At 40.0% G+C, this 23,059-nt stretch overlaps 2 protein-coding genes across 2 annotated transcripts in view; both read right to left on the bottom strand.

Annotated features, from left to right (window-relative positions):
- The window catches only part of LOC117332675 (fatty acid synthase-like), a 29,749-nt gene extending 17,613 nt beyond the window's left edge, over positions 1 to 12,136 (bottom strand). The window contains exons 1-12 of the mRNA XM_033891675.1: positions 11,917 to 12,136; positions 10,183 to 10,372; positions 9,710 to 9,939; positions 9,083 to 9,384; positions 8,401 to 8,771; positions 7,631 to 7,891; positions 6,922 to 7,104; positions 5,155 to 6,358; positions 4,856 to 4,995; positions 3,297 to 3,580; positions 2,485 to 2,845; positions 95 to 217 (exon numbers count right to left, since the gene is read on the bottom strand). Of these exons, the coding sequence (XP_033747566.1) occupies positions 95 to 217; positions 2,485 to 2,845; positions 3,297 to 3,580; positions 4,856 to 4,995; positions 5,155 to 6,358; positions 6,922 to 7,104; positions 7,631 to 7,891; positions 8,401 to 8,771; positions 9,083 to 9,384; positions 9,710 to 9,939; positions 10,183 to 10,372; positions 11,917 to 12,102 (3,835 nt within the window). The 5' untranslated portion in view covers positions 12,103 to 12,136. The remainder of the gene's footprint in view (positions 1 to 94; positions 218 to 2,484; positions 2,846 to 3,296; positions 3,581 to 4,855; positions 4,996 to 5,154; positions 6,359 to 6,921; positions 7,105 to 7,630; positions 7,892 to 8,400; positions 8,772 to 9,082; positions 9,385 to 9,709; positions 9,940 to 10,182; positions 10,373 to 11,916) is intronic.
- Positions 12,137 to 12,410: 274 nt separating this feature from the next.
- Positions 12,411 to 22,090, bottom strand: LOC117342147 (fatty acid synthase-like). The gene is made up of 8 exons (XM_033904198.1): positions 22,003 to 22,090; positions 16,793 to 17,010; positions 16,206 to 16,361; positions 15,616 to 15,789; positions 14,353 to 14,553; positions 13,832 to 13,954; positions 13,276 to 13,503; positions 12,411 to 12,877 (listed from the first exon to the last, which is right to left on the bottom strand). The coding sequence occupies exons 2-8, from the start codon at positions 16,941 to 16,943 to the stop codon at positions 12,411 to 12,413; spliced, it is 1,500 nt and encodes a 499-aa protein (XP_033760089.1). The 5' UTR covers positions 16,944 to 17,010; positions 22,003 to 22,090.
- Between the last annotated feature and the right edge of the window lie 969 nt (positions 22,091 to 23,059).

Genomic DNA, 23,059 nt, shown 5'->3' with positions numbered 1-23,059 from the left:
GAGCTCAACATAAAAACTGAAGTTTACTTATACAGACCTTGTGCTATCTAGTATTTGACCCCTAAGTACAGAATACTTGACCTTGCTTACTGACCTTGAGGCATACGGTCTGATGGGATGTAGGTGTTGAGGTCTAGGAGCTTGCCGCCATTTTGTATCAAACGGATATCAGATTGGAGGTTACCAGCCATCTGGGAGGTTAGTACCATACGGACACCTTGAGACAATAAGTTATTAAATCATAATATTGAGCTTTCAAACATTACTCAATAAAAGGATACATCAACCACATGATGTTGGGAGTCTGATGAAGTTTATGGTCATCAACAACCACTGGTTGAGTTATAATCAGTTAACAAGAGATCCCAGAGGGATCTTGGCGCCCACCATTGAATGATCTTCATAGGTTCCATGTCAGATTGATCTTTTCTCTACTTTTCCCTTCATTTTACTAATCTGTGCAAATTGAGACATCCCTCCAGTACTTTTCAAACAAGGGAATCCTAGCTATATAAAAAATTTGAGATTTAACGATAATGGCTGTTTGTTTGTCAGGTTGTTTTCAGGACAGACTGGTCCAAAAATGCAATACAAGGGACCAAGGGGAACCTACTTATGAAATTTGAGAAAGATCCCTTCAGTTCTTTCTCATAAATAGCGATAACAAACTTCAACTGTCAAAATCCAAGATGGCTGCCTGTCGGCCATGTTGTTTTCAGATTGGTCTCAAAATGCAATATGCATAACTAATACAATATGCATAACTAGGCACCAAGGGGAACCTAGATATGAAATTTGAGAAAGATCCCTTCAGTGCTTTCTCAGAAATAGTGATAACAAACTTCAATTGTCAAAATCCAAGATGGCTGCCTGTCGGCCATGTTGTTTTCCGATCGGTCCCAAAATGCAATATGCATAACTAGACACCAAGGGGAACCTAGATATGAAATTTCAGGAAGATCCCTTCAGTACTTTCTCAGAAATAGAGATAACAAACTTCAATTGTCAAAATCCAAGATGGCTGCATGTCGGCCATGTTGTTTTCCGATCGGTCCCAAAATGCAATATGCATAACTACGCACCAAGGGGAACCTACATATGAAATTTGAGAAAGATCCATTCAGTACTTTCTCAGAAATAGCGATAACAAACTTCAATGGTCAAAATCCAAGATGGCTGCCTGTCGGCCATGTTTTTTTTCGATCGGTCCCAAAATGCAATATGCATAACTGGGCACCAAGGGGAACCTACATATGAAATTTGAGAAAGATCCCTCCAGTACTTTCACAGAAATAGCAATAACAAACTTCAACAGTCAAAATCCAAGATGGCTGCCTGTCGGCCATGTTGTTTTCCGATCGGTCCCAAAATGCAATATGCATAACTACGCACCAAGGGGAACCTACATATGAAATTTGAGAAAGATCCATTCAGTACTTTCTCAGAAATAGCGATAACAAACTTCAATGGTCAAAATCCAAGATGGCTGCCTGTCGGCCATGTTTTTTTCCGATCGGTCCCAAAATGCAATATGCATAACTGGGCACCAAGGGGAACCTACATATGAAATTTGAGAAAGATCCCTTCAGTACTTTCTCAGAAATAGAGATAACAAACTTCAATGGTCAAAATCCAAGATGGCTGCCTGTCGGCCATGTTGTTTTCCGATCGGTCCCAAAATGCAATATGCATAACTAGGCACCAAGGGGAACCTACATATGAAATTTGAGAAAGATCTCTTCAGTACTTTCTCAGAAATAGCGATAACAAACTTCAATGGTCAAAATCCAAAATGGCTGCCTGTCGGCCATGTTGTTTTCCGATCGGTCCCAAAATGCAATATGCATAACTAGGCACCAAGGGGAACCTACATATGAAATTTGAGAAAGATCCCTTCAGCACTTTCTGAGGATTAGCGATAACAAGAATTGTTTACGGACGGAGGGACGGACGGACGGAGGGACGGACGGACGGACGGACGGACGACGGACCATGGACGCAGGGCGATTTGAATAGCCCACCATCTGATGATGGTGGGCTAAAAATACTATTTGATTTCATTTTTTTTAGTAATTGGCTAGCCTATTGCTATAGTCCACCATGAATGTTATGATTAGGGTTGCTTATGCAAATTTAAAAGACTAAGTTCTCATCCTCCAAACTTTCAATTGGTGATAAATACCATGGTTCAAGTATGGAGGAGACTTTTCACATACTGTTTCAGATTTTTATTTTGATCAATTAATCAAAACACACCACTATCAGCAACCATAACCAAGATAGTTTGTTAATTAGAGACAATGAATGTTTACATGATGTCAGAATTATCATCTTCAGTTATATCACAAACTGCTCTCTACACAAGCTCTTTCCTGCAAATAATCAGTAGCTTTTTGGTCACAGATATTCATTATGAAATGAAGTAAAATTACTTCAATTAATTGGTGTTGGTTGTTGATTGTACTTAATATATAGAAGTAACACCTTTGCCTTTAGTGGCTCGGAGGATATCACCCTCGTAAATGTTGGACTGATGGGGAAGGTAAATGTGATCATCTGACAGCTGTGGGAAATGCAGACAGAGAACATCTTTGTGTGACGGCATCTTCACTGTTGCATAAACGTTTGAGCTACAGCTCAGGGCAATGGCCACAGCAGCCTGGCCGATGTCACTTCCCGCATCATGTATGAGTACATTTGCATCCTTGGTAAGGTTTCCTCGGACATGGAGAGCATAGATAGCTAAGCCATAGGCCCATACCACAGTGGCAGCATCCTTGTATGACCACATCTCAGGAATATCCCAGATCTGGCTTTTCTCTACCAGCACCACCTTTGACAATGCCTTCAACACAAAACACGATTGTTTGTATTGTCTTCACTTGATATGCACTAAAATATCAAATGACGTAGCTTCCGTCTGTATAAGGGAGTTTGAAAAAATTTTGACTGATCTTCAAATAATATATGGAAAGTTTTTTGAGTGTTGGTAATACTGTTGTATATTCAATTATATGTGAATATGCTTGCAATATCATTTTCACCTACAATGTGAAAACAGGATAAATTTCACAGCAGAATTTGAGATTACATGTTAAAGTAGATGCTCAACAGCTGTAAGGAAAACAATTGTTCCTATCTATGATGGTTAGATGTTGACTGGTCTCTGAAATATTAAAATAAGATTAAAATTGATAATTTTGGTCTCGAGGATTCATCTGTTCTAGAATTTATCTACTAAGGGAACTTGGGGACTGGTAGCCATTCTAAATTTGAGGCTATATTTTGTATTATACCTGGCGTGGGGCTAAGCCCATCACTCGTCGCCCATCAGATGTGATGCCCGAGAACTCTGTACACAGTGTGCCACCTACTTCCCCGGTTACCAGTTTCCCTGTGGCGACCATTCTGTCTGCCGTGTTTAAGGCCACACAAACAACGTTACACAATACTTTTGATGTGTCTGCAGCCACATTTATCTTTGAGGGTTCGATAGCTGACCAACAGAAGCTAGTCATGTCACCGTATCTCTTCATTCTCATTTCCAGATTCTTGTTTTTCTCAAGGTCAGTTTTCCTCTCTGAATGAATTGAAATGAAAAACAGCAAGACATGTATTCAAAAATACATGCTTCAGGTATTTTATTTATTTTCATCTACAATTGGACCTTCTGGATTATAGAGCACCTCCGTAAACAGACCATCTTTGTTAAACAACCACATTAAAATCTCCCCATCGCAGTAGTTAAATGAAAATGTTTGCAGAGACCAACCGTTAACATTGATAGCAGATTAAATGTTGGTTTGTTGATTATTGTGCAGCTATATTCAAATACCTAAACAGAAAAAGGGCAGTAGAACTGATGTATTAGCTTCCTGAGCAGTCCTTCCAATTAGAATGAGAGCCAACATTTACCACAGGTATGCAAAATTTGTTCTTTTTCCCCAAAGGATGCTTCTGGACAAATTTGGTCCAAATTCATTTACTCTTTCATTACTAGTAGTGATTAAAAGGACTTCCCTCTATTTCCCCTATTGGGCCAAATCAATTTGGTACATTATGTAAGCATTTAACTGCTTTCAGTTGGATGGTGGACAAAGGCAAATTTAATTAAGTGCCCTAGCGCTTCATGTTGAATTTTCCTTTGTGCAGTTGGCATTCGTTAGCCCATAACTTCCAACTGAAAGCAGTTCAATGCTTATATTTACATTTGACAATAACTTTTAAAGATTATATCCAGGAATTTTACTCCTACAATGAATGAACAAATTATTATCGTCAAAGATGGAACAGCCTTTTAAACAGCCATTTTTTGTTATCGTTGACGTGACAATATTATGACATCACAATAATAATGACGTCACAATAAAGGTTTTGAATTTATGGACTCATAACCTGCAAGTGAGCTTGGTAAAGTTATAAATAGGGGCTGCAGTGTAAATGTAAATATGACCATTTGCGATTTAAAGGAATAGTTGATTGACGGAAGACGGATGCTGCACCATGGCATAGGCTCACCGGTCCTTTTAACCAGGTGAGCTAAACACATGTGGTCACTTTTCACAGGTTTCACCAGTCCGCAAAATTCAATATGCAACACATTTATGTGGCCAAGACAAATATAACATTTGACATTTAGATGACCTTCACCTTAGGTGTACAGACGTAAGGTGGTCACATGACGCCACAATGCCATTCTAAATATATATTTATGCATAATATTTTACTCACATGCCTTCAGAATTTCATAGTACAAGTAATTATGGCCCAGAAAATGAATTTGACCTTCAACCTAAATGTTCTACAGGAAATCTTTCAGGAGTATTAAAAATGCAGTACACTGCTTGTACTGTACCTGACATAGATGGGACCTGTCTGTAGGAGCCCCATACTCCCTTCGTGTATACATTCATCACCATGTCCATTCCCATTAGATCCTCTAGGTAGGCAGGTTTGGGACTGAGTTTGTCAATACCATCAGCATGGAATACACATCTGAAATTTGCGCTCTAAATTAAACTTCTAAAATTGGTTTCCTGTATACCTAACAACATTTCAAAATTGATTTCTGCATAATCCACCTGACAAGCTTATCTTGCTCATACCAAAATAATGTACTCTACTGGTTCCACTCAAACAATAAACCAAACCTACCGAATTCTTTCCCCTCCTGGTTCTCTGCGCAAGCATCGCACCAATCCCAGAATTCCACTACGCCTCTCTTTTTCAGCCACCAGCCACAGGTTATGCCCCTTGGGTTTCGTCTGCACTTCTTTGAACTTTGCCTTGAGGTCTTCCAACCATGAGAAATTCAGACTGTCAACACGGACCACAGTTTGTATCTTTGTATCAGATTCTGTCTTTTTTTTTAACAGATACAAAGTGTAGAGAAGACTATCTGCTCTCTCTATAATGATTTCAAAACCTGCCATCTTGAATAGTTCTTGCCACTTTGATGAACTGCAGTACCATCCCAGTGTCCGTTTGTCCTTCACATTCAATCTCGGCTTCATCAGCCCATCCAACAAGGCCTGTATGTGGAAGTTATGGGTAATCTCCACCAATAAGACGAAGCCATCGAGTGTGACCTTTGTTGAAATTTTTCTGAGAGATTCACTGATGTCAGGTTGTCCATGCAGAAAGTCATCTAGGACAACAAGCTGGAAAGGATCCTCTGGTTTGGATGCGTCATCAAGCATCCAGTCAACTTGATGGAAGGTGACAGCTCCTCTCTGAGTCTGGTGCAGGTGACCTCTGATCTTGTAATGAAAGATATTTTCTTGATCTTTGACCTCCAATACACGAAATGTCCTTGATGGCAAGTTTTCTGAGACAATGTCCAGACAAGGGTGGAGGACCGTTCTGTTGATCATGTGACTTAGTAATTGGTCATTTTCCATATCCGATCCAAAAGCCTCCAGAACGCTAATGATGTTATCAGCAAGTCCTCTTGTTGGCCTCATGGTGGAGATTTTCATCAAGGTTCTCAGCAGACTCTGGTCCAGCTGAACAAAGTCCTTTGATTTGATTTTCAAATCACTGATGTTGTCTTCTGTACAAGTTTTTGCCACTGCTTTAAACAGATTCTTATTTGGAATGCATGATTCTTCAAGGTGATATTCAAATTTGTTGAGTACGGCAGCAGCAACCTGACTACATTGTTCAGTGTATCTTACCAAGGAAGGCAATGCAGACATTTTCTGGCTAGCTGTATCTCGGTAGGGAACAAACGTCATCTCACTTAGGGCAACAGTCTGGTCGTGAGGTCGAAGGTTAACCTTTGTCAGACTCACGCCTTCCATAATTGCACCACCTGCTGTTGTTGTGTCTCCGTACTTATTCACAAACACCTTCACAACTACAAGGGAAAATTATGTAGAAACAAGAAGAGTGAATAAATGGGTATCATCATATGTATACCTATATAGGGAAACAATCACTATTTTTTATTCAAATCAAACTTCTTTTCAGTCCAAAGTTCATTTTGCCTCATATGTATTGCCTAAATTATAAAGTGAAAACCTCAATATTTGTAAATGAAAACTTTTTGGTACAATTGTCCCAACAACCAAGTCATCAGATATACTTTTTTTATTTAGTTAATTATCAAAATCATAATGGTGAAACAGAGAATACTACAGTTGTTTAAAACTCAAGCCCTGAAATATGAAGAGTGCCAAATCACAAAATTTGCAGGGGGATCAGTTAAAAGTTCAAGTTGAGGAAATTGTTTGACATAATTAGAAAATGTTTCCACAACGTAACTTCAAATTATCAAAAGCTCAGCAACCTTAAACATCTATCGATTCATGGATCTCAAGTCTAAGTGAAGTAAGACACTCCTCGGGGAGAACTCTATATCCCTGACCATTTAACAGCAGGGTATCAAGACTAATACTACATAGCTAAATTCAGGCCTACTTGTCTTTCCTGTGTAAGGCTCCAGAAGTACAGACTTGTTGTGTGCGACAGGGTCGATGGTCAGTCTCCGTATCCCTGTGGGTAGTGCAGATGTGATGTCAGGTTTCACTATCAGATGAATCTGTATCATTGCATCCAGAAGTAACAACCAGTTATTGGTCCATAGAAGATCACTCTGTTCACCTAGGGACACAAGCAGTGTTCAAAATTAATTAAGTCTGTCTGTAGGACGTTTTTTGTATTTATGGTATACCAGGCAGAATTGATTGAACATCAAAGACAAATGGGTATGGACACAGAACAGGACCAAGACTAAGCTGGTCCTTGGGATATTCAGCGTATGCAGATTAAGGTGTCTGGCCATACTTGCTGGGAAATAAATCATAAGACTATTTCCAGTTTTCATAGAATTTCTTTCACAAATCAATTTCAGTGTACACTTGTATTTCAGGAAAAATAATGATCAGTCCATATGAAAAAGGAACACACCAAATTTTCATTAAATTGTGGTACATGACAGGAAACTCCCAAAGCACATTTTGCTGAGTCTGATACCTTGGTAAATCTGGTTCAGGTGGAATTGTTTTTCATGGAATAGTGCCATGCCACCTGATCCATATGGATTCAATTTAGCTGTGACATACATTAACTCTTCAACATAACTTAAATATTAGACTTAAACTTTTGCAAATCATTTTCTTGCAATTACCTCTACAGCTTGATTTTGCAATTGACCTAAACTTTGGTCCAAAGTCATAGCCACGCAGCCTCAGTTCTTTGTAGATGTCGTCTGTTGTCAGTTCCGGTTCCAGACTTCGGAGAGGATTCTGTGGGAGTGTAACATCCTGCGTGCCAATGGTGGGGCCATCTTGTGCAGGGAAAATAATTCCACTAGCCACAAGTCCATCATCTTGACTGATCTCGAAACAACCCGTGACTTGTATGAGGTTTACACGAAAGTTTAGCTTACCTTAATAAAACAAAAGACTAAGGTCAACAGAACATAGAAATATTACATACATGCTCGCATGGAGATTTTGTGAGGTAATACTGCAAGCCTCAGAAATCAACATTCACAGACCTTCTTTTGACTTAATGCCCTACAACAACATATTTTAAGACGCACTTTTGTTGGATAAATTGTGTTTTTGAAATAATGAATAAGAAGTTCAACTGACAATTACTAAGTCAAACAGTTTGTCCCATAATGAGTCCTGAACATCATAGTTAATTAAACCAAGTAGAAAGATTAATACATTTTTATATTACATTTCACTTATAACTTATTACACTAGTTTAACTTTACATCTTAATGTCAAATTTCCATTAATGAAGTCAATATCTTCTAAAGACTGGATGAATTAAAAAATATCATATTTATTTGTGTACCCCCAAAGATTTAATAAAAAATATCTTGAAGACTTGTAGATTTTGTTTCAGTTTAGATATTGGTGATAGAAAATGACAGCACGTAAGTACCAGATTTGGGTAGTATGGTGGCCCGGTGGAACAATACATTTGAAAATGAGACTGGCATCTGTGTGTACAGCTGTCCCCAGACTCTCGCCAGAGCCCGCCATGCTAGAGTGAGATAGCCAGATGCAGGAAATAGGTCAAGGCCGTTGATGCGATGGTCTATAATGTAGTGGTATTTTGATTCAGCAGAGAAGTCAATCTCAAACAGACAAGGCAGGCCCTCTGTGATGAAATCCCCTTGGTCAGCTACAGCCCAGGTTTGACTATGGTCCCATCCTAGGGATGGGCTGATCATGGGGGTGCCTCGTGGTGCGGGAAGCTGGACGGCAGGGAACAGCCCAAGGGGGTTCAGTCGGATACCCTCTATATAACACCTACACAAAAAGTCAAAAAGTTAATTAATGTGTAAAGAGGTCTGATGGGTCTTGATCTCCTCACAGCAATAGATAGACATTAAGCTGAATGCAACTGACACCTTGTTCCTTTTGGCAGGCAAGCTTACAAACTTAACTACAAGCATAAGAGACCAATGAGACATTTTCAACTTTGTTATTTTTGTGCTCTTTGTGTTTACCAATTTGAATGGATTTCTGATAGGTATAAATAATGTAGCAAAGTTATACACCCCTGATTATGAGAACTGGAAGATTCAAATAGACCAAATACAGTTCATAAAACTACTTACTTGCCAAGGTTGGAGTAGAAAAATTCCTGGTTATTTTCATGTTGCCTCTTCATTACTCCAAACGTAGAACAACTTTTTGGAAGGGAACGTTTGATCACTGCTTGTAGGAGACAGTGTGGAGCAATCTCAATCACACATGCGTTTTCAGGAATGTGTTTGAGTGCTTCCTGGAAAAGCACTGGGCTAACCAAGTTGTTAACAATATAATCTGCCGATGACCATTTTCCTTTTTCAGTGTCCCACTCAGATTCTGGTACTGATGAGCTTATCCATTTGGAACTCCTAGGCTTGGGTTTTATCACCTGTAAAAGCCAAATACATGTTTCTTTTGACCATTTCCCCCCATTAATTACCTAATGTAATAGTTAATTTTTACGGTTATTTTTTCAAAAACTTAAACCAGAAAAGATGTCTTATTCACAGAAATTATGTGATGGACCATAATTTTCCGTATTAGTTTTGTTTTTCTTTGTACATGTATATATATTTTTCATGACATATTCTATCCCAGAAAATAGCATAAAATAGCTAGAGCTCCTTGAAAATAATAGAGTGTTTGTGGACAGGAGAGTTACCTTTCATATTAAGGAGAGTTACTTATTCTACATTTAGTGTCAGTTTACTTACCTCAGATAGGCGAGACTTGAGGAGAGGTGCCACCTTTAGCATGTCTTTTGAATGAAAGGCAACTCCTGCACTATTGACCTGTCGGGCAAACACACCACGATCTTTGAGCTTGGCTACGAAGTCTGCCACTGCATCAACTGGACCAGACACAGTAACGGTGTTTGTGGAGTTGTGACATGCTGGTATTACATCTTCAGGACACTGGTCTGTAGCCTCTTTCCAGGTCAGGCCTTTGAAAAGTTAGAATATTGTAAAGGATTCTACGAGTATAACAACCTTGAATTCCTAGATTTTCCTGGTGCCTTAGATTGACCATTTAGCACATAATTATGTCGAAAATGAATTTATTTAGATGGCAAAGCTCACTTTTTAGGGGCAAACTGAAATGAACCTAGGTAAATGTAGGTTCTGTCTAAAATATCTTGTTTTCCTATATTTTATATACATGTATCAACACACTATTGAAGCATTACCAATTGCTGCCATGCCCCCTGGTGGCAGCTTGGCCTCCTCCACACAGCGCCCTCTCCAGTATGCAGCCAGAACAGTTTCCTCCGCAGTCATTGACCCGTCAGCATAACCACATCCTAGTTCTCCCACAGAGTGGCCCAAGATGCCGTCTGGTTTTAAACCCATACATAGCAACATGTCTGTGAGAGCTACCTGAATAAATTTAAAAGTCAATTAAGTTCAGTATAACCTTCTCTGTCAAGATCAGCTAAGTTTACAAGTCCTGATGGATTAGAGCTAAAAATACAACTGCTATGACTGATTTCTTGAACTTGATATTTGTTACAGTGCAACTTCCAAAAACCAAACCTTCTAAAAACCGAACACCTCTGAATACCGAACGAATTGTCATTGTATGGAATTGGTCCTTCTTTATTATAGTGTTAAAAAACTTCCAAATACTGATCCTTCTGAATTCCGAACACCGGACCGATTTTGTGTCCAGTTCCTGTTAAAATATACCAAAAATTACTTCTGAAAACCGGCCTGACCTGAGCGTGTATGACACGAGGTCTGGCCAGTCAACCGTGAAACAACACCTGTGACGGGCATCGAGTGAAACCTAATTGTCTCAGGACCTACGTATACATGTAGGTGATTTGTTCAGGTATCCAATATATACCCTAAGGGGGCATTATGATGGTAGGCCTAGTGTATAATCAACACGACAATTATGAAACAATGCCACACTTCATTGAAGCACGGCGGTCTGTTTATCTTCTCAATGCAAGTAGAGCTAGAAGCCCGATCGCGAGTACGTTATAACAAAACATCGTCCCGACAAATTATATCCGGAATTCGACCGGTTATTTTTTTATCAATTTCTCCAAACCGAACCCTCTGTAAACCGAACAAATATCCATGTCCCATGCATGTTCAGTTTATAGAGGTTCCACTGTAGTACAATTAAGAAAGCTGCAAACCCCAAACTTTCAGTTACTCAAACTTCTACTAAGAAGGTAGATGTGAGTGTTATCATTTCAACATTATGAAATTTTGCAATATTTTATCCAAAATTGCAGTAAATTGCAATACATTGCAGTAAATTGTGAGATAATGAAACATTTGTACGTGTAATTGAAAAAAAAATCAACACTTGTCTTTAATTTTTTCAAATGGCTGTTTTGGAAGAACGTATACAAAGTCCTACTATTAATGTATTGTTCAACATCTACTTTATGCAATTTGAAACTGTTCTTTCATTTTAGTGAATAATTAGCTTAATTAATACCTTTTCATTTCAATACATGAGCCAGCTAAGTTTGTTGAAAAATTCTAAAATATATAAGATTAGCCCTTCATTCAATCATGCCACTGGTCCCATATCTTGACCCTAGGCCTTTTGGTTACTAAGTAGAAGTTGTTTAAAAGATTTTAACACATTTGATCCCTGTTACCTTCAAAGTATGTCAAGGTACAAATAATGTCAACTAAAGGAATCAACTTGGTGGCTTTTCACCCAAGCATGCTACTGACCCAATATCATGACCCTCTATAGGCCTGTTGGTTAATGAGAAGATATTTTTTCAAGTTTTTAACACATTTGTGACCTTGTGTTTGCTGAACTGTGCAATTGCAAGGAGATCAGATACACAAGTTGTTACATTGTTCCTCAAACGATTTGGATATGTGACATTCCTCTGCATTCTCTTTCTGTTCAGAGATAGATCCTATGTATAGGAAAGTTGTGTGTATACCTGTATAGAGGCTAGGGCTACAAAGGAATGGAGGACACTGTCATAAGTATTCTCCTCCCCTTCCATTATCATCTTCTGTAGATGTAGTCCTTGTTTCTGTAGGACAGTATCGCATCGTTCAATTGCTTGACGAAAAACTTCAAACTTCATCATTGCACGACCCATCTTAGGCCACTGGGAACCCATCCCAGAATACACCAGCCACAATGGTCGCTCAGCAACCACCGATTTGCAGTTCTACAATATTAAGCAAAGGATACAATGAGATATTGTTTGATGCTGTCTGTTTTTCCTTTATTTGATGTTTCAAACATTTTTTGAAGAATGACACCTTTGGGATAATAAACCCTTTCTATTTCAATCAGTCACAATTTTTATTTTCAGAATTCTAGCTGCTATCCCGTGCATTATAACATTTCCAAAAACCGTGGAAAACCAAAGAAACATGTTAAAACCAAGAAGAAGCAGTTCATGATGTTTCACCATTTTAGGACTTATGATGATTTGACCCTCACCTTGATATCCTGCAGTCCGTCCTGAGAATTAACCACTATGTAGCCACGTATAGGGTGATGTGCTGGTGCCATATGGGAAGTCTGTTGCAGCAAGTATTGGAGGTGTACGTTACTGGCATTACTTTGTACCAGCTTCAATACAGATTCAACGCCTTCTATTGTCCTTCCTGAGTATGTGAACAACCGACTCAGATTTTCTGCTGGGTGACAATCAGATTTCTGATGATTATGTGCCGCAAAAACTGCATGAGCACATAGGTTTCCAAGTCCATAGGAATTTAAGGCCACTATACCACTGTTGCCAGGCAGCCGTGTCTTTTCCTCAACTACCTGGACTTTGCCACTGAGGGTAGTAGCTAGGTCACAGTTGGCAGTACAGACATGAAGGTTTGGCGGAATGATATCTTCTTCCATTGTCAGTATTAGTTTAGCAAGGCCCACCAGGTCTACCAGAAAAATATCATGAACAGACAGTAATCATCATAACAGCTAATTATTCTTAATCCTAATTATTTTCTTATCCATTCCTTTGATATCTGCAATTCCAAAATTACAATAGTCCACTACAGTTTGACAAAAAGGGGTCTGTAAGCTTCAATGCATACAACATATCTTATAAAATTCCTAAATATTGACAAGTTTTGTGGAGTTGGCAGGTATATCTTCTCAACAAAATACCTTCTTTAACGGAGAATTCTATGTTTTTTCAAAGATTATGTTAATCACATAGGCAGGATCTCAATTGAATACTGTAAGGCATCCATCCAGAAACATTACCCGTATTTGAAACAACAGGAGTGTTGGTTCTCCTTTCTTTTATAGCTTCTTTACGGATGTGACTTACCTGATACAGTTTCTGTGTGACCAACATTTGAAATTACAGAACCAATCAGAAGAGGCATTGACCTCTGACCCCTGATGACCTTTACTAAAGCCTTCATTTCTTGTGCCTCTGCTTTAGCGACAGAACAACCGCTCATTTCAACATATGCCACCTTCTCTGGAGATATGCCAGCTTCCTGATACACCCCCTGTAAAAATTCTGTCTGCTCCTCAACACTAGGGGGCAGCACTGCAAACAACATGGAAGTCAGCATAAAAAAAATTAACATTCGAAACATTTGACTACACTAAGACAAGCATTAAACATGGATTGAAATGAAAACTTCACCAGAATCAACATGTTTCATTCATTCTATTCTGTAAACAAAGAGAATAACAAAATATCATATTTGTAAGATAATTCCTCTTCCTTCTTTTTTTTTTTATCATAGTTAATACACAACAGAAATCTGAAATCCACCTATTGGTCATTTCAGTTTAGTATATTTTGTAACCAAATCTGAAAGCTGCCTTCGTAATGTAAACCAAGTATTTTTTGTCACAAAATGACGTCTTACTTGGGGATGGAGATCTGTAGGAGGCCACCCTTGTATGTATAACAGTAGAGTAAATCCTCTTAGCTGAAGACCGTTTCTGTAGAAATACAGCCACCACACCCTCACTCCTCACAAGTCCATTTGCTACAACCAGAAACCAGAACCTCATACTCAATTTCTGTTGCAACCAAATATCACCATGTAACGTCATGCTCAACTCGGGTCATTGTTACGTACCTAAATTGTTTTATAACACCTGTTCTCATTGAAAATATACAGCATCCTACAGCCAAACTATATCATAATGATCAATTGTATCCTATCTATCAGGTGGTTTATATATTGTAGACCTTATACATCAATTTTAATCATTTTTAAATTGATTCTAAATCTATTTAAAGGCATAATCATTTAAAAATTTATTTTGAATTTAAATAGATTTAGGCATAAATCAATTTGTTGGCTCCAAGTAAGCTTTGTTCTCTGCATGTTTAAGTATTTGCTGTCCAATCTTCAAACAGAGATCAATTTTCTGTGCTGACCTTTTTCATCGAAACAGTTACAGAGACCATGTGATGAGAGAAGGCCATTCCTGTGCAGCTGGGTGGAGGTTGTGGCCTTGAGGCAGAGGTTACAGCCAGCTACAACTGCTGCCTGGCACTGACCAGTCCTTAGGGCCATCAGTCCACGGTCCAAAGCCACAAGTCCACTTGTATGACCATTTCTCAAGGCATAACTAGCTCCTACAATGTAATGGGTTTGTGTTTAGTATATTTAAGAGTAAGATGTCGCTAATCTTATCCAACAACAAGACTATGCCATCATGTTGGGTTTGTTATTTGATAATTCTATTGATGAGTGTAGGATATATCTCCGCATATGTGAGGACACCAGATGTACTTTCCTATTTACTTTTTGATCAATAAAAAAATATTTCAACTTTTAACAAACATACACCTCAGCAGAAAACTATAGGCAATATGGGTCTTTGAAAGCAATTGCTTTAGTTTTAGAAAGCTATAGGCAATATGGGTCTTTGAAAGCAATTGCTTTAGTTTTAGAAAGCTACAGGCAATATGGGTCTTTGAAAGCAATTGTTTTAGTTTTAGAAAGCTATAGGCAATATGGGTCTTTGAAAGCAATTGTTTTAGTTTTAACACATTTAACCAGTGATTTTCAATATCGTGCCTGGTCTTTATTTAGTGCCATAACATCTACACAATATATTTATATATTACAACACCTGCCTTGTTGTCTTTTTAATAAATGTATAGAACAACTACCTCTGTGACTTTGTGACAAAATCTATCTGAAATTTCACCCAAGTTGGTGACATGCCTCAAGGCCTTAAAGGCATTAGGATTCTTTGAGGAGTTCATGTTTTAGATTTTAACACTTTAACCAATTTGAACAATTCAATTCCAAAATCAAAGGTTCCCACCCTCTATATATTCAATGTCAGGAAAAATTTACTTTATTTGTATGCAAAACCTTGTGAAAATCATAGGTTGACTAGTCAATAAACTGTAGCAGAATCCTACATACTTAAGTGGAGACATGAAGCATCAGGAAGGAATAACAGGTCATCTTTGTTTTAGCATAGTGTCTCCAAAGGGCAGACATCAGCCCAGTGATTGGTCAATTGTTTTTGTCTGAACCAATCATAGTTGCTGAAAGCATGACATCATTCTAATGGTGTAAGTGAGAATTGCATATTGAAATGGGGATCCTTTGATGATGAAAATGCTCCAGCAGTTTAAACTCTTTCATCAAAATAGAAAGGTTAGAACAATACTTGTCCTTACCTTTGAAATCAAACGCAAAAGAAATTCTGTTGGCGAACATAGCAGGAGCATTCCCTATTGGATTGTAGGCATAGATGTGATCTTGGTTTGTACTGAATGCCTCCATATTCTCCGACAGCCCACAGGCCACATACACCCCTGTGTCCGAGCCCTTCAGCTGGACAGGATCCACACCTGTTCTCATGAAAAAGTCATAACTTAATTGCTCATTGTTTTAGATCAGTAAAATATTAACCCATTTATCTTTTACTTATATCTTTAAAATTTAAACTGATATGCCTTCAGTAAAGACTAGATACTAAACATTTTAAAATGCAACCATTTTTACCTGTACTTATCCTTGTTTTCTCTTACAACACAATGTGATTATCAGTAGGTATAATCTTCTTCAGGTTGGTAAAGTAAACATGATAGGCGTTATATGACACAACCAATATAACTTCTATCATATAGCAGGTATAATGATTTCTCAATCTTGTAAGGGTAGCTTCAATTATAACTAAGCCTATGACAGATTTCTTCATATTTTCAAGATAATGATGCTTGATCCTGCCAAACTAATGAATGTTCAGAGACAAAAGAGTACACACCTGCATCCACAATGGCTTCCTGTGTTAACTCTAACAACATCCTCAGTTGGGGGTCCATCACATCTGCAATCTTGGGATTCACACTGAAAAATCCTGCATCAAATTTTCCTAGATCATGTAATACCCCCATCTTGTTAGGGGTTCCATCTGGTAAATCTGGAGTCAAAAACATAAATCATTAGAAAATATTGCCAAATTATCATTTAGAATTTTTAAATTGCAGCTTGCCACTTTTTTTAATGAATTGGGTGAAACTTTGATTCTTGTTAGTCTGGTATCAGTTTATTTTATTGCTTTAGTTTACGCAAACCAGTAGTTTTTCTCACAGTATTACCCCTAATTCCCCTATTGGGCCCCTACACCATACCCACTAGTATCCTGGGCCCAGAGAAGTACCAAGCCAAATTAATTTTCTTTGATTCTAGATAAATAGCCTTTCAAAGGAAAAGCTGAAATTGACACATATTAGATGCAGCACCATGGCACAAGCTCATTTAGCACTTTGAACCAGTTAAGCTAAATTTGGCAAAATTTAATATTGATAAAATTTTCATTGCATGTACTAAGGTATTTAATGAGTAAATTACCTTTTGTCCAGCGCTGGTTTGCCGATACATTGTTTTCTCCTTGCCATAGACTTCTACGAAACTCTGCCATATTGTCAGCGCCAGGAAGGCGACAGGAAATGCCACTGATGACAACAGAGTCTCCATCATTTCCAGCCACCGGACTTTCCATAATGGAAAATGTTGTCAAAGAAGCCGACGATCCAGGATGCTGCTCTGATTTACTCCAGTGAATATCACTGTAGAGAAATGAAGGTTCAAATATTCAAGTTAAATGACCTTTTTGATCATATGGAAATCACTAAGTTTAACCATTGTCATGTTTCCATACAGGTCAGATGTAAGGTTACAAAATCAGCTGTCAATGGTATGTTGTTCCTTCATTGCAATGGAAACTTGATTAATGTGGCCTTATTTGTAAAATCTAAATTGTTTTGAACATATCTAACATGCCCAACAGTGTTTAGCAAGAAATTGCACCCTCAAATCCTTTCCCATCCCCACCCCACCCATCCCATCCCTATCCCTTATCCAAATCCCCACCCTTCATCTTCATACCTCATCTTAATCCTCATCCCAACCACACATCCTCATCCAAGGGCATCCCCACCCCTACACCTTATCCCCTTCCCACCTTCATTCCCGTCCCCACCCCTACACCTTATCCCCTTCCCCCCACCTTCATTCCCATTCCCCACCCCTACACCTTATCCCCTTCCCCACCTTCATTCCCGTCCCCAACCTTATACCTTATCCCCTTCCCTACTTCATTCCCGTCCCTACCCCTACACCTTATCCCCTTCCCACCTTCATTCCCATCCCCACACCTTATCCCCTTCCCCACCTTCATTCCCGTCCCCACCCTTATACCTTATCCCCTTCCCTACCTTCATTCCCGTCCCTACCCCTACACCTTATCCCATTCCCACCTTCATTCCCATCCCCACCCCTACACCTTATCCCCTTCCCCACCATCATTCCCGTCCCCACCCCTACACCTTATCCCCTTCCCCACCTTCATTCCCATCCCCACCCCTACACCTTATCCCCTTCCCACCTTCATTCCCGTCCCCACCCCTACACCTTATCCCCTTCCCACCTTCATTCCCGTCCCTACCCCTACACCTTATCCCCTTCCCACCTTCATTCCCATCCCCAACCTTATACCTTATCCCCTTCCCCACCTTCATTCCCGTCCCTACCCCTACACCTTATCCCCTTCCCCACCTTCCTTCCCGTCCCCACCCCTACACCTTATCCCCTTCCCACCTTCATTCCGGTCCCTACCCCTACCCTTATCCCCTTCCCACCTTCATTCCCTCCCCACCCCTAACACCCTTATTCCCCTCCCACCTTCATTCCCATCCCCAACCTTATACCTTATCCCCTGCTCCACCTGAATTTCCGGTCCTACCCCCCTAAACCTATCCCCTTCCCACCTTCATTCCCATCCCGCCCCTAAACCTTATCTCCCCTTCCCACATTCATTCCCGTCCCCACGCCCCTACACCTTCATCCCCTTCCCACCTGCAATTCCCATCCCCACCACTACAACTTATCCTCGTCCCCACCTTCATTCCCATTCCCACCCCTACACTAACCTTATCCCCTTCCCACCTTCATTCCCCTCCCCACCCCTACACCTTATCCCCTTCCCACCTTCATTACACCTTATCCCTTCCCCCAACCCTTCATTCTGTCCCCCCCCTAAACCTATCTCCCTTCCCACCTTCATTCCCGTCCCCACCCCTACACCTTATCCCCTTCCCACCTTCATTCCCGTCCCTACCCCTACACCTTATCCCCTTCCCACCTTCATTCCCGTCCCCACGCCTACACCTTACCCCCTTCCCACCTTCATTCCTGTCCCCAACCTTATACCTTATCCCCTTCCCCACCTTCATTCCCGTCCCCACCCCTACACATTATCCCCTTCCCACCTTCATTCCCGTCCCTACCCCTACACCTTATCCCCTTCCCACCTTCATTCCCATCCCCACCCCTACACCTTATCCCCTTCCCCACCTTCATTCCCATCCCCACCCCTACACCTTATCCCCTTCCCACCTTCATTCCCGTCCCTACCCCTACACCTTATCCCCTTCCCACCTTCATTTCCATCCCCAACCTTATACCTTATCCCCTTCCCCACCTCATTCCCGTCCCCACCCCTACACCTTATCCCCTTCCCTACCTTCCTTCCCGTCCCCACCCCTACACCTTATCCCCTTCCCACCTTCATTCCCATTCCCACCCCTACACCTTATCCCCTTCCCCACCTTCATTCCCGTCCCCACCCCTACACCTTATCCCCTTCCCAACCTTCATTCCGGTCCCTACCCCTACACCTTATCCTCTTCCCCACCTTCATTCCCATTCCCACCCCTACACCTTATCCCCTTCCCACCTTCATTCCCGTCCCCACCCCTACACCTTATCCCCTTCCCCACCTTCATTCCTGTCCCTACCCCTACACCTTATCCCCTTCCCACCTTCATTCCTGTCCCTACCCCTACACCTTATCCCTTTCCCACCTTCATTCCTGTCCCCACCCCTAAACCTTATCCCCTTCCCACCTTCATTCCCGTCCCCACCCCTACACCTTATCTCCTTCCCACCTTCATTCCCGTCCCCACCCCTACACCTTATCCCCTTCCCCACCATCATTCCCGTCCCCACCCCTACACCTTATCCCCTTCCCACCTTCATTCCCGTCCCCACCCCTACACCTTATCCCCTTCCCCACCTTCATTCCCGTCCCCACCCCTACACCTTATCCCCTTCCCCACATTCATTCCCGTCCCCACCCCTACACCTTATCCCCTTCCCCACCTTCATTCCCATCCCCACCCCTACACCTTATCCCCTTCCCACCTTCATTCCCGTCCCCACCCCTACACCTTATCCCCTTCCCCACCTTCATTCCCATCCCCACCCCTACACCTTATCCCCTTCCCACCTTCATTCCCGTCCCCACCCCTACACCTTATCCCCTTCCCACCTTCATTCCCGTCCCCACCCCTACACCTTATCCCCTTCCCACCTTCATTCCCGTCCCCACCCCTACACCTTATCCCCTTCCCCACCTTCATTCCCGTCCCTACCCCTACACCTTATCCCCTTCCCCACCTTCATTCCCGTCCCCACCCCTACACCTTATCCCCTTCCCCACCTTCATTCCCATCCCCACCCCTACACCTTATCCCCTTCCCCACCTTCATTACCGTCCCCACCCCTACACCTTATCCCCTTCCCCACCTTCATTCCCATTCCCACCCTTCATCTCCAATCTAACCCTGCATCTGCATCCACAACCTCATCCTTATCCCTACTCCTTATCCCTTTCCCATTTTCAATTACCAGCCCCACCCCTCATCTACATCCACATCCCTATTCTCACCCCCCACCCCCTTACCCTTAATACTTATCATACTTATCCCCTTCCCCTTTCCCATTACCATCCCCACTCTTCATTTCTAAATACATTTCTTCCACTCATCTCCAATCTCATCCCAGCCCCACCCCTCATCCCAGCCCCACTCCTCATCTGCATCCACATCCCAATCACCACCCCTTATCCCAATCCCTACTCTTTATCCTCACCCCCATCTTTATCACCATCCCTGGCCTAGTTTGGTCTTTACATTGGGGGGATTATCTATTTAGAAATACTCCATCTAATGTAATTACATCATTTCCAGTGTCATATGTATACCAATATGCTTTTAATTCCTATAAAAGCTGCCATATTTTCCATGTCATTAGCTGTAGACTGTAGATGTAGTCAGAATATGACTGGTACCCATTCCATATAATGAAATCGAAAAGGAAGAAATGAAAGGATACAGATAAATGGGTTATTTGAGTCAACTATTTAATATTTCACATTTGTGAATTCTTCAAAAACATTCCTCTGATTCACCAATATTCTGCCTTTTTATATGTTTTTTTTTTTTTTTTTTTATAAATGCGCAAGCATAATTTTATCCAGAAACAGTATGTCCATAAATAGTTGTTGGATTTTTAAAAATGCAAATTATTGTTTTTTTTAGTTATTTGTGCATGAAATCTGGATTAATATACAAGTTTAAAAAAATGTATCGCTCTCACGACATCAGGACGCTTCGCCTCTTAAAATCTCTAAATGAAATTTCCGGCAAAAAAAAAAAAAATTTGCTCACTCGCTCCCTTTTTATTTTTCCGATTTTCCAAAGAACAACTCATTAATTTGGCGTGGCCCAATATAAATAATCTTGTCTATCTCAAGGTCACATGGGTCAATTGTTTTAAAATCATCTAAGTTACAGAACTCGCAGGTTACTCATTTCTGGCTAACAAATAATTCATAGTTGGTACCTAGGAGAATGCCATAAAACTTCTTCATATGAATGAACTTGACCCTTTGTCAAGGTCACAGGGGTGAAATATGTAAAAATGAGAATCTCTGATTCTTCTTAGTGGGTTAGTAGTTACTGGCACATACTATAAAATGTCCCCATGTAAATGACCTTGCCTCTTTTCAAGGTTAAAATATATCAACATTCGAGAATCTCCACAGGGTTCATAAGACATGGGGTACTCATTTTGCTAATGTTCCTTACTATCCATGAGAGCAGTTTAGCCCTCTGTGGATCTTGTTCTAACTTCTAATATACATGTATACATCCTTAGGTCAGTACTCTCTAAGGTGAACTTACACAAGCATGCAAAAAAATGTCATGTGTAACATCTCATTTAAAATTTCTGTATTTGTCACGCAGAGGAATGCAGCACAAAGTGATATGTAATATGCATAATATTATTTACCAATTAGTATAGATACTTGATTAAAGAGATGCTAAGCAAGGGCGATAACTTCTGGAAATACATACTAGACGGTGCCAAATATTTCAAGAATTTCAAAGAAAGCTTTGATACAGTTGCCATGGAATATACATCCTAGTTGTGTCCATAGGATAGCTGTTTCACATGGACAACGTCATCTTAATGTAATTTGTCAGTTCGTCAACGTACAGGACTCGAATAACATTTCGACCATTGATCTACCCGACACAAGCATTATTCCACCGTGACTTGTGACCTAATCACACACCGTTAAATTTTACCGTGTAAAATGAATCTTCATTTTATTCCGTCACATATTGAACAATTCACGCGACAACCTGTTCACTCACACAATCTGTGTAAAACAACAAAATCCAGACATGATACGCAAATCGTTAGAAACTCACCTTTCTACGCCAATGGTAGTCAATACGTCTTCGGGGCATGGTGCACGTGCTTTTCACATCGGCTATGTTCGTCAATTTCCGTCGATGCTATATAAGGTTGTGAAATGCAGAAACAAGAAGAAAAAACCCATCTCAGCTATCTATTGACGAGATTTATCGAATCTCCAGGGCATGTATTCCTTCTCAATTTTTGACATCTATTCCGTTTCATTTTATTGTTAACGAAAAGTGAAATACGCTCTCTGTCGATCAAAAGGAATTCTATTGGATCGAGTTTGAAAGTTTAATTGCACCATTATAGAAAACGTTAAAAAAAGTAATATGAAACATTTGAGTAGTATAATGAAATTGATCGAAAAGACTTATATAGGGTAATCCTGTTGTATGATCCTATTATTTCATATATATAAATATTTAAAAAAAAACAAACATAACAAATGATAATAATATACATAAATAATATTTAAATTTCTAATATAATTAGGTTTATTGATTGTATGTATATTGAACATGTATTTGTATATATTTGGAATAATAAAATATTTTTTGAATTGAAATTGATCGAAAATAGAACTATTTTATCAAATCCTAGATGGTTTTTCAAGATGTATGACATAATAACCAAAATACATGTATATTCAATATACCTCTAAATCAGAGATTATCTTATAAACAATAAGATGTCTTACTAAGAAATAAGATATGTAATGAATAAAATATCTTATAAAGAAACAAAATATATAATATATATATATAAAGTCTTATCTAATTGAGCCAAGTACTGGATCAGCATTACTCCATGAATAAACGACAGCTTGGTTTGCCATACTTAAGCGTATAGTGAGGTGTGAAGTGTCGAGATGACAAACAAATCAACAAGTCAAATCCTACATTTCTAGAACATCAAAATGTGTATGGGATGACAATCAAAGAGCTTAGTGTTAAAGATTTACGAAACCACCCACTCGTCTCGATTTAGAACTGGTCCGGCATAGCCAAATGATTTTGTGAATTTGTTGTTTAAACAAGCCCATCCTTTTCCCGCACTCTGCAGGTA

This window comes from Pecten maximus, chromosome 1, assembly GCF_902652985.1.
Source record: "Pecten maximus chromosome 1, xPecMax1.1, whole genome shotgun sequence".
Classification (NCBI taxonomy): Eukaryota; Metazoa; Mollusca; class Bivalvia; order Pectinida; family Pectinidae; genus Pecten; species Pecten maximus.
This window is presented reverse-complemented; position numbering and strand designations above follow the sequence as displayed.